We start from the raw sequence: 16048 nt of genomic DNA, 5'->3' as shown, positions 1-16048 counted from the left end.
GGTTCCCGACCCCTGAGTTAGAACATTAAATATATTGTCTTTGCAGTCTATTCAATTGAATATAGGTTGAAAACTATTTGCAAATGATTATATTCTCTTTGTATTTACCGTTTACACAACGTGCCACCTTCACTGGTTCTGGGTTTTGTACTATATGCCACAATTCCATTAGACCTTCTCTGATTAGGTCCGATTAAGCCCGTTAATTCCGGTATCGCCGCTTGCTAATCGCTACCGGGACGTGACCTTTCTGCTAATCTGTCCAAACACAAAAAGGCCGGGTTGCCAAGATTACGCCACGAAGGTCTGGCATGAATCAAGCAAGCGCCGGGACGCGTGAGGTTTGTCGTCTTCGTGACTCGGGAAAAGGAAGACGATTGAAACATCCGGCGTGATCACGCCAGTCCGAAGCAGGCGCTGAGAGGAAGCATGACGAAGAGGGATGAGGAAGGAGGATTTGGAAAACAGCCCTGATGAGCCCATCTTTAAGCATCACAAGTAGAACATGTGTCATTTAGTCACTCTGACGAGGACTTTTGAGTGGGACGTTCGTTGATTACATCCACTTATGCAGATATATTACTTTTTTTCTTCTTCAAATTTTGCCCATCATCCTGCTAGCTTGAGGCGTCTAACAATGCCGCTGATGGGAATTCATCTATTCCGCCTATTAAGCCCTCTAAAAAAACCCTCCAAAAATATCCTGCAAAGCTTTATTTTCATGCCGTGACCGGCATATTACCAAGCTATAGCAATATTGTTATTGTAAGAGCTAACACAGAGGAACTACATTTTTGCAACTTAACGCCAAAAAAATGGAAATGCTGATTATCGGTCCTGCTAGACACCGACCTCTATTTAATAATACAACTGTAACATTTGACAATCAAAAAAATAAATAAGGTGACTCGGTAAAAAAATCTGGGTATTATCTTCGAGCCAACTCTCTCCTTTGAGTCACACATTAAAAGCGTTACTAAAACCGCCTTCTTTCAGTAATATTGCTAAAATTCGCTCCATTCTGTCCACTAAAGACGCCGAGATCATTATCCATGCGTTTGTTACGTCTCGCCTCGACTACTGTAACGTATTATTTTCGGGTCTCCCCATGTCTAGCATTAAAAGATTACAGTTGGTACAAAATGCGGCTGCTAGACTTTTGACAAGAACAAGAAAGTTTGATCACATTACGCCTGTACTGGCTCACCTGCACTAGCTTCCTGTGCACTTAAGATGTGACTTTAAGGTTTTACTACCTACGTATAAAATACTACATGGTCTAGCTCACTCCTATCTTGCCCATTGTATTGTACCATATGTCCCGGCAAGAAATCTGCGTTCAAAGGACTCCGGCTTATTAGTGATTCCCAAAGCCCAAAAAAAGTCTGCGGGCTATAGAGCGTTTTCCGTTCGGGCTCCAGTACTCTGGAATGCCCTCCGGGTAACAGTTCGAGATGCTACCTCAGTAGAAGCATTTAAGTCTCACCTTAAAACTCATTTGTATACTCTAGCCTTTAAATAGACCTCCTTTTTAGACCAGTTGATCTGCCGCTTCTTTTCTTTTTCTCCTCTGTCCCACTCTCCCTTGTGGAGGGGGTCCGATCCGATGGCCATGGATGAAGTACTGGCTGTCCAGAGTCGGGACCCAGGATGGACCGCTCGCCTGGGGACATCTCTACGATGCTGATCCGACTCCGCTTGGGATGGTTTCCTGTGGACGGGACGGTTTCCTGTGGACGGGACTCTCGCTGCTGTGTTGGATCCACCATGGATTGAACTTTCACAGTATCATGTCAGACCCACTCGACATCCATTGCTTTCGGTCCCGTAGAGGGGAGGGGGGTTGCCCACATTTGTGGTCCTCTCCAAGGTTCTCATAGTCATCATTGTCACCGACGTCCCACTGGGTGTGAGTTTTCTTTGCCCTTATGTGGGTTCTTCCGAGGATGTCGTAGTCGTCATGGTTTGTGCAGTCCTTTGAGACATTTTTGATTTAGGGCTATATAAATAAACATTGATTGATTGATTGAACTACTTTTTTTGGCGGCGGGACACAGCGCCTCACTCACACGGCTGCCGTATCGCCTTTGAGTTTAGAGAAGTTATTACTCGGACTGCCGATATTATCGGCCGAAAAATGCTTTAAAATGTAACATCGGAAATTATCGGTATCGGTTTCAGAAAGTAAAATGTATGACTTTTTCAAACGCCGCTGTACGGAGCGGTACACGGACGTAGGGAGAAGTACAGAGCGCCAATAAACCTTAAAAGGTACCGCCTTTGCGTGCCGGCCCTATCACATAATATCTATGGCTTTTCACACACACAAGTGAATGCAAGGCATACTTGGTTAAAAGCCATACAGGTCACACTGAGGGTGGCCGTATAAACAACTTTAACACTGTTACAAATATGTGCCACACCCTAAACCGGGGGTGTCAAACTCAAATACTGAGTGGGCCAAGGTTGAACAAATTAACCTTTTAATAGGGACCCAAACAAGTTTTGCATTAAATATTGAACAAGCAAGGCTTATATAACTTTAGTGACATGCAAAATCCAGTTTCAAATAATAATAATAATAATTAAAAGAATATCAATCGCATATCAAATAAAATTTTTATAAAAATGTTATGTCTTTTTTCCTATTTGCTATCTCCCGAGGTAAATATCACATTTTTTCCACAGGCTAATAATACATTTGAAAATAAAACAACAATAATGAATGAACCAAACATTCAAGCTTTGAAGTAGCAAGAGAAAATGCATGAATAAAACGTTAATTATTGGTCCGTTTGCTGGAAGTTTCCCGGAAGAGTTAGTGCTGCAAGGGTTTCTGGGTATTTGTTCTGTTGTGTTACGGTGCGGATGTTCACCCGAAATGTGTTTGTCATTCTTGTTCACAGTGTGGCGCATATTTGTAACAGTGCTAAAGTTGTTTATACGGCCACCCTCAGTGTGACCTGTATGGCTGTTGACCAAGTATGCCTTGCCTTCACTTGTGCGTGTGTGTGTAAAAGCCACAAATATTATGTGACACACTGTTAGTATGGAGGAAAAGCGGACATGACGACAGGTTGTATAAAACGCTAAAGGCAGTGCCTTAAATGCACGCAACCCAATATAGTTGTCCAGGTGGAAATCGGTAGAAATTCAGGAGAATGGTTGCCCCGGGAGATTTTCGGGAGGGGCACTGAACTTCGAGAGTCTATCGGGAAAATTAGAAGGGTTGGCAAGTATGAGTATTAGCGGTGAATGCTATATAACACCGGCGGGCCAGCTCTAATGCTAAATTGATATTGCCTCATGGGCCAAGTTAAATTACACGGCGGGCCAGATTTGGCCCGCGGGCAAGAGTTTGACACCCATGCCCTAACCCCACACCAAACAAGAATGACAAACACATTTCGGGAGATCATCTGCACCGTAACACAACTTAAACACAGTAGAACAAATACCCAGAACCCCTTGCAGCACTAACTCTTCCGGGACGCTACAATATACACCCCCCGCTAACCGCTACACTAAACCCCACCCCCCCAGCCCCGCCCCCAGAAAAAATAATGCACTTTATGACTTCCACAATAAATATGGCAGTGCCCTGTTGGCACTTTTTTCCATAATTAGGCATAATAATGTGTTAATTCCACGACTGTATATATCGATATCGGTTGTTATCGGAATCGGTAATTAAGAGTTGGACAATATCGGAAAATTGGCAACAAAGCCATTATCGGACATCTCCAGGTTATAAATCATACCTCTCAACTGTACAGACACAAGCCAATAAACTTTACAATGACACATGCTATGCTAAAAACACATGCTACGCAAAAAAAATCTCGGATTGATATTCCTTTCAATGTCGCTAGGAAGACTCGGCAAAATTATCATTTGCGCTTTGCATTTTATTTATTTTTTTTAAACCTGAAGACTACTATTAATTCTCGAGCTTAATTCTGGTGCTGAAAGATACAAACATCCCGGTGAGGGCAAACAGTCAACGTGACTGTTTTTTTTACCTTCTTATTTTGTCCGTGAAACGTTTAGCGCCAGCATACTTCTCAGTTTCATTGAGTTAGACGAGGTTTTGCTATGACAGAAGGGATTTTTTTTTTTTTTTTACCTTGACAGGTTTCAGTTGTCAAGGTAAGAAGGCTGCAGATGACAGTTGAAACCCGTCAAGGGAAAATATTCCACCTATCACAGCAAATTCTTTTCTGATTACAACAAACTGAAAAAAAAGCTCAACAAGATAACATAATGAACCGTTTTGAGTTCGAGTGCGATATGAAAACACTCCAAGGCTCTACTAAAGTCTGCCATGATTACTGGTCGCCAACACAGATGGCGCTCTCAGTCAACTTATATTTTATTCTTAGAACCGTACAACTTTTTCTCATACAATACAATTTTCTTCTCGAAACTTAAGTGAAGTGAATTATATTTATATAGCGCTTTTCTCTAGTGACTCAAAGCGCTTTTACATAGTGAAACCCGATATCTAAGTTACATTTAAACCAGTGTGGGTGGCACTGGGAGCAGGTGGGTAAAGTGTCTTGCCCAAGGACACAACGGCAGTGACTAAGATGGCGGAAGCGGGAATCGAACCCGCAACCCTTTAAGTTGCTGGCATGGCCACTCTACCAACCGAGCTATGCCGCCCCATAATTGTAATTCTCATGAATTACAATTTTATTTTCAGAACCTTATGACTTTTTTCATATTTATTGACTTTTTTCCTCATAGCTCATCATTTTATTGTTAGAAAATTACAGCTGTTTCCTCATATATTGACTTTTTCTCATATATTACGACTTTCTCATATATTATTCTCAGAAAATAACTTTTTCTCATGAATGACGATTTTATTCTGAGAAGCGTTATGACCTTTCCCCTCATAACCTACACTATTATTCTCGGAACCTTACAATTTTTTCTCCATATATTACGATTTTATTCTCAGAACCGAACTTTTCCTCATATATTATGATTTTTATCTCAGAATTAGAGATGTCCTATAATATTATCGGACATTTCTTGTTCTATTCTTCTGTTGTTTGATACTTCACATTAGTTTTGGATGACAACCACAAATTTAGGTATCGATTGGATACCAAGTAGTTAAAGCAGGGGTCGGGAACCTTTTTGGCTGAGAGAGCCAAGAAGCCAAATATTTTAAAAAGTATTTCCCTAAGAGCCATATAATATTTTTTTTTACACTGAACACAACTAATCACGTACATTTTTAAGTAAAACCAACATTTATAGAGTATAATAAGTCTGTTATTCTCTGTAATAACATTGTTATTCTGAAGCTAACTGTGGAGGGTGGGGGTGGCCTGCGGGCCTGCAGCGAACTGGGTGTGCCAGGACCGGCCTCGAAATCAGCGACAGGTGCGTAGATGGTCCACATGGGCCTTGTTATCTAATCACCTGTCGCTCTGTTATAAGCAGCAGCCAGGAGGAGAGAAGGGGTTGGGGCTAGAGCCAGAGTGCGAGCGAGAACGAAATAGAAAAAGACAATTGCTGGAAAGCAACTGAGGGACTTATTAAAAAATAAAACAATATTGTAACCCTGAAACAAGCTCTCATGTCGGTGCTTGGTGGTCTGAAGAACCCCCAGGAGGGCAAGCCCCACATTAACTAATAATAAATAAATAACTTCTTACCATTAACGCAACTTCTTGAACAGGTGCGGTAGGAAACGGATGGATGGATTAAAATGCAGGAGAATGTTTCTTTTAACACTGTGATTACAAGCGGAAGTATTCATTACTTATCGTGTCAAGCAGTGTCAGCTCGGATTTATCTGAGAGCCAGATGCAGTCATCAAAAGAACCAAATCTGGCTCTAGAGCCATAGGTTCCCTACCCCTGAGTTAAAGGATCATACACTAGTAGAGATATCCGATAATATCGGACCGCCGATATTATTTTAGACAATCTAAAATGTAATATCGGAAATTATCGGGTCGGTTTCAAAAAGTAAAAAGTATGACTTTTTAAAACACACATAATATCTACGGCTTTTCATACACACAAGTGAATGCAAGGCGTACTTGGTCAACAGCCATACAGGTCACACTGAGGGGTAGCCGTATCAACAACTTCAACACTGTTACAAATATGCGCCACACTGTGAACCCACACCAAACAAGAATGACAAACACATTTTGGGAGAACATCCGCACCGTAACACAATATAAACACAACAGAACAAATACCTTGCAGCACTAACTCTACCGGGACACAACAATACCACATGACAAAAAGTCTGAGGGTTCTGAGAATTAAATCGTAATATTTGAGGAAAGGTTTTACGGTTCTGCAAATAAAATTGGATTATATAAGGACATTTTGTAAGGTTCTGAGAATAAAATCATAATATGTGAAGTGAAGTGAATTATGTTTATATAGCGCATTTTCTCTAGTGACTCAAAGCGCTTTACATAGTGAAACCCAATATTTAAGTTACATTTAAACCAGTGTGGGTGGCACTGGGAGCAGGTGGGTAGAGTGTCTTGCCCAAGGACACAACGGCAGTGACTAGGTCGGCAGATGCGGGAATTGAACCTGCAACCTTCAAGTTGCTGGCACGGCCACTCTACCAACCGAGCTAAACCGGTTGGTAGAAAAGTACGGTCCTGAGAATAAAATCGTAATATATGGAGAAAAAGTTGTAAGGTTCTGAGTAGATGGCTTTTTTGACGATATCAGATATTCCGATTCCGATATCAACCGATACCGATAAATACAGTTGTGGAATTAACACATTGTTATCCCTAATTTTGTTGTGACGCCCTGCTGGATGCATTAAACAATGCAACAATGTTTTCCAAAATAAATCAACTCAAGTTATGCAAAAAAAAAAAATGCCAACATGGCGCATGGGGTGGGGGGGTGTATATTGTAGTGTCACGGAAGAGTTAGTGCTGCAAGGGTTTCTGGGTATTTGTTCTGTTGTGTGTATGTTGTGTTACGGTGCACATGTTCTCCCGAAAAGTGTCTGTCATTCTCGTTTGGTGTGGGTTCACAGTGTGGCGCATATTTGTAACAGTGTTACAGTTGTTTATACGGCCACCCTCAGTGTGACCTGTATGGCTGTTGACCAAGTATGCCTTGCATTCAAAAGCTGTAGATATTATGTGATTGGGCCAGCACGCAAAGGCGGTACCTTTAAGGTTTATTGGCGCTCTGTACTTCTCCCTATGTCCGTGTACCACTCCGTACAGCGGCGTTTTAAAAAAAGTCATACATTTTACTTTTTGAAACAGATACCGATAATTTCTGATATTACATTTTAAGGCATTTATCGGCCGAAAATATCGGCAGTCCGATATTATCGGACAACTCTACTCAGAATTTTTTCTCCATGTATTATGATTTTATTCTCAGAACCTTACAAAATGTCCTTATATATTCCAATTTTATTTGCAGAACCGTGAAACTTTTCGTCACATATTACGATTTAATCCTCAGACTTTTTGTCACGTATTACAATTTTATCTGTGAACCTTGCAACTTTTCCTCATACTTTAAAGTTAATGATTGTCACACACACACCAGGTGTGGCGAAATTATTCTCGGATTTTGACCCATCACGCTTGATCACCCCCTTGGAGGTGAGGGGAGCAGTGGGCGGCAGTGGTGGCCACGCCCGGGAACCATTTTTGGTAATTCAACCCCCAATTCCAACCCTTGATGCTGAGTGCCACTTTCTTCTCGTAAGTGTCACTATGTCCACCTGTGTCAAAGGGGAACATTATCACCAAAACTATGTAAGCGTCAATATATACCTTGATGGTGCAGAAAAAAGACCATGTATTTTTTTTTACCGATTTCCAAACTCTAAATGGGTGAATTTTGGCAAATTAAACGCCTTTCTGTTTATCGGTCTTTTAGCGATGACGTCAGAACGTGACGTCACCGAGGTAACACACCCGCCATATTCATTTCCACATTACAAACACCGGGTCTCAGCTCTGTTATTTTCCGTTTTTTCGACTATTTTTTGGAACCTTGGAGACATCATGCCTCGTCGGTGTGTTGTCGGAGGGTGTAACAACACTAACAGGGAGGGATTCAAGTTGCACCACTGGCAAGAAATCTGCCCCCATTGAATTTGCCAGAGTGTCTTCACATTTGACCGGCGATGCTAAGACAGACATGGCACAGAGATGTATGGATAACCTGCAGATGCATTTGCAACGATTAAGTCAACAAAATCACAAAGGTGAGTTTTGTTGATGTTGTTGACTTATGTGCTAATCAGATATATTTGGTCACGGCATGACTGCCAGCTAATCGATGCTAACATGCTATGCTAATGCTAACATGCTATTTCTTTTTATTTTATTTTCTTAGTTTATTTCGAACATGACATACATACAACATTATACATCAGTTAATTCCATCATTTCGCAATACACAATACATCATGTCCGAAAAGGAGTAGGAAGAAGCAAAGCTTATTTAATCCTACCCCTTTTCCACATGTACATACGCTAGCTGTATGTGCATTTGAAACTAGATACCCACATTTAATGCCAAACAAACACTTACCAATCGACGGATTTAAGTTGCTCCAGTGTCACAAGATGCGAAAGTCCTGATCGTTTGGTCCGCACATTTTACCGGCGATGCTAATAAGGCAGCCATGCTATGGGCCACTTCATTAGGTACACCCACGCTATGGCCGAATAGCGTCAATAGCTATTCGCTCAATAGCTTCAGTTTCTTCTTCAATTTCGTTTTCGCTATCTGCCTCCATACTCTGACTATCTGTATCAATACATCAATACAAGCCTTTAAATAGACTCCCTTTTTAGACCAGTTGATCTGCCGTTTCTTTTCTTTTTCTCCTATGTCCCACTCTCCCTTGTGGAGGGGGTCCGGTCCGATCCGGTGGCCATGTACTGCTTGCCTGTGTATCGGCTGGGGACATCTCTGCGCTGCTGATCCGCCTCCGCTTGGGATGGTTTCCTGCTGGCTCCGCTGTGAACGGGACTCTCGCTGCTGTGTTGGATCCGCTTTGGACTGAACTCTTGCGACTGTGTTGGATCCATTATGGATTGAACTTTCACAGTATCATGTTAGACCCGCTCGACATCCATTGCTTTCCTCCTCTCCAAGGTTCTCATAGTCATCATTGTCACCGAGGTCCCACTGGGTGTGAGTTTTCCTTGCCCTTATGTGGGCCTACCGAGGATGTTGTAGTGGTTTGTGCAGACCTTTGAGACACTAGTGATTTAGGGCTATATAAGTAAACATTGATTGATTGATTGATTGATGTGTAATCGGTTGAATCGCTGAAGCCGCTGAAATCCGAGTCTGAATCCGAGCTAATGTCGCTATATCTTGCTGTGGTAACCGCCATTGTTTGTTTACGTTGGCAGCCCTGTATGACATCACAGGGAAATGGACGAAAAGTCAGGCCCTTTAAAGCTTTTTTTAGGGATATTCCGGGAGGTGTAAAATTTTGAAAAAAAACTTTGAAAAATAAAACAAGCCGCTGGGAACTGATTTTGATTGTTTTTAACCCTTTTGAAATGGTGATCATTTTCCCCTTTAATGCTGCTAAAAGTAGCACCATGCATACTCTGACCAACCCTCAACCAGGTCCTACTCGAGTCTGTTGCCTGAAGAATTTAGGATTAACTTTTTAAACGACACCATGTCTTGTTTTTGTGTGTGTGTGTGTATCTCACTATTTGATTCCAGCGTCCTAACGAGCCAAGTATGCGGTCCTAATTAAGTTTGATGATGATGTCTGCGGGCTATAGAGCGTTTTCCGTTCGGGCTCCAGTACTCTGGAATGCCCTCCCGGTAACAGTTCGAGATGCTACCTCAGTAGAAGCATTTAAGTCTCATCTTAAAACTCATCTGTATACTCTAGCCTTTAAATAGACCTCCTTTTTAGACCAGTTGATCTGCCGCTTCTTTTCTTTCTCCTATGTCCCCCCCTCCCTTGTGGAGGGGGTCCGGTCCGATGACCATGGATGAAGTACTGACTGTCCAGAGTCGAGACCCAGGATGGACCGCTCGTCGGGACCCAGGATGGACCGCTCGCCTGTATCGGTTGGGGACATCTCTACGCTGCTGATCCGCTTGAGATGGTTTCCTGTGGACGGGACTCTCACTGCTGTCTTGGAGCCACTATGGATTGAACTTTCACAGTATCATGTTAGACCCGCTTGACATCCATTGCTTTCGGTCCCCTAGAGGGGGGGGGTTGCCCACATCTGAGGTCCTCTCCAAGGTTTCTCATAGTCAGCATTGTCACTGGCGTCCCACTGAATGTGAATTCTCCCTGCCCACTGGGTGTGAGTTTTCCTTGCCCTTTTGTGGGTTCTTCCGAGGATGTTGTAGTCGTAATGATTTGTGCAGTCCTTTGAGACATTTGTGATTTGGGGCTATATAAATAAACATTGATGATTGATTGACATTGATGACTGATAAGCGTGTGGCGAGGCTCCTCGTTGCTTTCTTGTGTTGAAACATTGTTTAGTGACACAAAACCTGCTCATTTAAATCAAGCACGCAGCTTTAAAAACTATGTTTACTATTTAATGAGACAATAGCCTGACTGTACGCTTCAAGGTTGTTGTTTTTTTTTAACCTGATGACATCACCGGTCGGGAATGCGGTCAAACAGGTGCGCCTGTTTGCCAAATGAAAGCATGTAAACATGAATGCCCTCGCTGGTGTGTTGTGGACCGGCGAACCGCTGCTGACCACTTGACTCGGTTCCGTTTACGCAGAGAAACTGGTCCAAGGGTCTAAGGCAGGCCAGGGCAATTATTTTTAGAGGGAAAAAAATGTGTCTATTTTGATGAACACTGATACAAAACCTCCCAATAATGTCTGATTGGATGTGTCTTTAATGTCCTATGTGTTCTTTGATGTGTACTATGGCTATGAGTTGTTGTTTTTTTCCCTTGGCCTCAGTCTGCACCCGCTCTCCAGGGCCCAGGCTAAGACCGATTTTTTTTTATTTTATTTAAATCTTCTATTTTTTTCTCCCCCCCTTGTTTACCTGTATCTCATCTTTTTTTGTAAGGGGCGCTGGAGGCCGGCAGACCCGTCAGCGATCCTGTTCTGTCTCCCTTTAATGTTTGTCTGATCTTGAATGGGATTGTGCTGAAAATTGTAATTTTCCTGAAGGAACTCTCCTGACGGAATAAATAAAGTACTATCTAATCTAATCTAATCTAAAAACGTTATGACAGACCGCCTTTAAAAACCGAATGGAATTTTACATTTTTCTACGAAGGATACAACAGTGAATATTGAGAAAATATAAGCGTCACGCCCACTTTTGATCGACACATTTTACAATCAAGTGAAACGCAAAAAAAAAATGCAACAAACAGTGAAATATGAACGCAAAGGGTATAGCTCGGTTGGTAGAGTGGCCGTGCCAGCAACTTGAGGGTTGCAGGTTCGATTCCCGCTTCCTCCATCCTAGTCACTGCCGTTGTGTCCTTGGGCAAGACACTTTACCCACCTGCTCCCAGTGCCACCCACACTGGTTTAAATGTAACTTAGATATTGGGTTTCACTATGTAAAGCGCTTTGAGTCACTAGAGAAAAGCGCTATATAAATATAATTCACTTCACTTCTACAAAATAAAACCACCTACAATCTGATACATTACTAAGATTTAGAACTTTGTTAAGAATATCTCCTTCCGCTTCCCACCCACACTGCTTGGTGCCTCGTCTGAGCTGCTGTGACTTAAATTACCATAGAAACGAATTAGATGACCATAGTAACTAATTAGATCAGTGTTTTTCAACCACTGTGCCGCGGCACCCGTGAGATATTGTCTGGTGTGCCGTGGGAAATCATGCAACTTCACCTAATTTATGCCAATAATATTTTTTTGCAAATCTATAATTATAATCCGCCAATAAAGTGCCGTTGCTTAGGGTCTGTGCCGCGTAAAGCTCGACTGGGTCACCACGTAATACTCCATGTCAGTAGGTGGCAGCATTGCTTTGTCAGAATGTGTCGGGTGAGACAAGAATGGTTTGTTGTGAACGTGGACCCCCACTTAAAGGGGGACATTATCACAATTTCAAAAGGGTTAAAAACAATAAAAAATCAGTTCCCAGTGGCATGTTGTATTTTTGGAAGTTTTTTTCTAAATTTTACCGGTCTCCGAATATCCCTAAAAAAAGTTTTAAAGTGCTTGATTTTCGCTATTTGCGATGCCACTATGACGTCACACAGTGCTGCCAATGTAAACAAACAATGGCGAATAGCACAGCAAGATATAGCGACATTAGCTCGCATTCAGACTCGGATTTCAGCGGTTTAAGCGATTCAACAGGTTACGCATTTATTGAAACAGATGGTTGGAGTATGAAAGAATTGAAGAAGAAACTGAAGTTATTGAGCGAATAGCTATTGACGCTATTCATAGCGTTAGCATCGCCGGTAAAATGTGCGGACCAAACGATCAGGACTTTCGCATCTTGTGACACTGGAGCAACATAAATCCGTCGATTGGTAAGTGTTTGTTTCGCATTAAATGTGGGTGGAAGGAAACGTAATATAGTTGCAAATGCATCTACAGGTTATCCATACATCTCTGTGCCATGTCTGCTTTAGCACCGCCGGTAAATAGCATGTTAGCATAGATTAGCGTAGCATGTTAGCATCGATTAGCTGGCAGTCAACATCAACAAAACTCACTTTTGTGATTACTGTGACTTTATCATTACAAATGTATCTGCAGGTTATCGATACATCTTTTGCCATGTCTGCTTTAGCACCGCCGGTAAATAGCATGTTAGCGTTGATTAGCATAGCATGTTAGCATCGATTAACTGGCAGTCACGCCGCGACCAAATATGTCTGATTAGCAAATAAGTCAACATCAACAAAACTCACCTTTGTGATTTCGTTGAATTTATCATTGCAAATGCATCTGCAGGTTATCCATACATCTCTGTGCCATGTCTGTCATCGCCGGTAAAATGTGGAGACACTCTGGTACATTCAACGGGGGTCTGGCGGCAGACACTTTCACATCTTCGGGCCAGTGGTGCAACTTGAATCCCTCCCTGTTAGTGTTGTTACACCCTCCGACAACACACCGACGAGGCATGATGTCTCCAAGGTTCCAAAAAATAGAAAAAAAAACGGAAAATAACAGAGCTGAGACCCGGTGTTTGTAATGTGTTGAAAATGAAAATGGTGGGTGTGTTACCTCGGCGACGTCACATTCTGACGTCATCCCCTCCAGAGCAATAAACAGAAAGGCGTTTAATTCGCCAAAATTCACCCATTTAGAGTTCGGAAATCGGTTAAAAAAATATATGGTCTTTTTTCTGCACCATCAAGGTATATATTGACGTTTACATAGGTCTGGTGATAATGTTCCCCTTTAACAAATTGAAAAACTTATTCAGGTGTTACCATTTAGTGGTCAATTGTACGGAATATGTACTGCACCGTGCAATCTATAAATAAAAGTCTCGATCAATCAAGCAATCCCGATATGCAGACCACAGCGGGAGACAGGGTGCAGGTAAAAAAGGTATATAATGCTTAAAGGGGAACATTATCACCAAACCTATGTAAGCGTCAATATATACCTTGATGTTGCAGAAAAAAGACCATCTATTTTTTTAACCGATTTCCAAACTCAAAATGGGTGAATTTTGGCGAATTAAACGCCTTTCTGTTTATGGCTCTGGAGGCGATGACGTCAGAATGTGACGTTGCCGAAGTAACACACCCGCCATTTTCATTTTCAACACATTACAAACACCGGGTCTCAGCTCTGTTATTTTCCGTTTTTTCGACTATTTTTTGGAACCTTGGAGACATTATGCCTCGTCGGTGTGTTGTCGGAGGGTGTAACAACACTAACAGGGAGGGATTCAAGTTGCACCACTGGCCTGAAGATGCCAAAGTGTCTGCCGCCAGACCCCCATTGAATGTACCAAAGTGTTTCCACATTTTACCGGCGATGACAGACATGGCACAGAGATGTATGGATAACCTGCAGATGTATTTGCAACGATTAAGTCAACGAAATCACAAAAGTGAGTTTTGCTGATGTTGTTGACTTATGTGCTAATCAAACATATTTGGTCGCGGCATGACTGCCAGCTAATCGATGCTAACATGCTACGCTAATCGATGCTAACATGCTATTTACCGGCGATGCTAAGGCAGACATGGCACAGAGATGTATGGATAAGCTGCAAGCATTTGCAACGATAGTCAACGAAATCACAAAGGTGAGTTTTTTTTTATGTTGACTGCCAACTAATCGATGCTAACATGCTACGCTAATCGATGCTAACATGCTAATTGCCGGCGGTGCTAAAGCAGACATGGCACAGAGATGTGTGGATAACCTGCAGATGCATTTGCAACTATATTACGTTTCCTTCCACCCACATTTAATGCGAAACAAACACTTACCAATCGACGGATTTAAGTTGCTCCAGTGTCACAAGATGCGAAAGTCCTGATCGTTTGGTCCGCACATTTTACCGGCGATGCTAATGCAGCTATTCGGCCATGCTATGGCTATGAATAGCGTCAATAGCTATTCGCTCAATAGCTTCAGTTTCTTCTTCAATACTTTCATGCTCCAACCATCTGTTTCAATACATGCGTAATCTGTTGAATCGCTTAAACTGCTGAAATCCGAGTTTGAATCCGAGCTAATGTCGCTATATCTTGCTGTGCTATTCCCATTGTTTGTTTACATTGGCAGCACTGTGTGACGTCACAGGGAAATGGCCAGTGATTTCGAAGATAGCGAAAGTAAGGCACTTTAAAGCTTTATTTAGGGATATTCCGTGACCGGTAAATTTTTGAAAAAAACATAAAAAAATACAACAAGCCACTGGGAACTGATTTTTATTGTTTTAACCCTTTTGAAACTGTGATAATGTTCCCCTTTAAACCCAAATTGAACGAAAGGGAAAGGAAAAGGCTACGCAAAACAAAAGTCAAACTGAACTGGCTACAAAGTAAACAGAGACAGAATGCTGGACGACAGCAAAAACTTACGGCGTCCACAAAGTACATCCGGATTTTTTTTTATGACAAAAATGTGCCTTGCCTTAAAAAAGGTTGAAAAACACCGAATTACATGACCATAGTAACTGGTATATCATCCATAAGTGCAGATACCAACCATTGAAATACTTTGTATAGTTGAAGACTTAGGGTCGTTAGAAATCTGCACATCATAATGGCAGCTACACTTTTCATTTTAAAGATCTAAAAAAAAATTATTTGGGAATGTCCGGCGGGCCAGATTTAAAAGCTCAACGGTCCGCATGTGGCCTTAATTTGTGTGGTGTAAGGTAAAAAGGGGCCACTCACAGCTCCAGGATGAGGATGACCTCGGCCTTGTTCTCGAAGACCTCGTGGAGCGTGATGATGTTGGGGTGCTGGATCTCCTTCAGGATGTCCACCTCGCGCTCGATGTCTTCCCTCGTCACCCCCCGGCGGCTCGACTTGCTGCGCCGCTTCTTGATGAACTTGGCGGCGTACTCGGCGGCCGTGGTCCGGTGGCGGCAGCGTCGGACCACCGCAAACTGGCCGCTGTGGACGAGAGAGAGAGAGGAGGGCGTTGTGAGTCGGGCGCGGAAAAGATGACCACATGAAAGTCAACCATCGGGAAGAAGGCATCATCCAGGGGGTCGTACGTGCAATCAGCAGCGTGGGCTCTGACAAGAATGTGGCAGTAGAAGTATATTATATACATATATATATATACACAAACCCATTTCCATATTAGTTGGGAAATTGTGTTAGATGTAAATATAAACGGAATACAATGATTTGCAAATCCTTTTCAACCCATATTCGGTTGAATGCACTACAAAGACAAGATATTTGATGTTCAAACTCATAAACTTTATTTTTTTTTGCAAATAATAATTAACTTAGAATTTCATGGCTGCAACACGTGCCAAAGTAGTTGGGAAAGGGCATGTTCACCACAGTGTTACATCACCTTTTCTTTTAACAACACTCAATAAAGGTTTGGGAACTGAGGAAACTAATT

The 16048-nt window shown here is 42.2% G+C and overlaps 1 protein-coding gene across 1 annotated transcript in view; it reads right to left on the bottom strand.

The window, feature by feature from the left end:
• The window catches only part of dapk1 (death-associated protein kinase 1), a 233826-nt gene that overhangs the window by 145392 nt on the left and 72386 nt on the right, over positions 1-16048 (bottom strand). Inside the window, exon 3 of the mRNA XM_061896021.1 lies at positions 15361-15582. Coding sequence (XP_061752005.1) covers positions 15361-15582 — 222 coding nt within the window. The remainder of the gene's footprint in view (positions 1-15360; positions 15583-16048) is intronic.

Source organism: Nerophis ophidion, linkage group LG01 (genome assembly GCF_033978795.1).
Source record: "Nerophis ophidion isolate RoL-2023_Sa linkage group LG01, RoL_Noph_v1.0, whole genome shotgun sequence".
Classification (NCBI taxonomy): Eukaryota; Metazoa; Chordata; class Actinopteri; order Syngnathiformes; family Syngnathidae; genus Nerophis; species Nerophis ophidion.
This window is presented reverse-complemented; position numbering and strand designations above follow the sequence as displayed.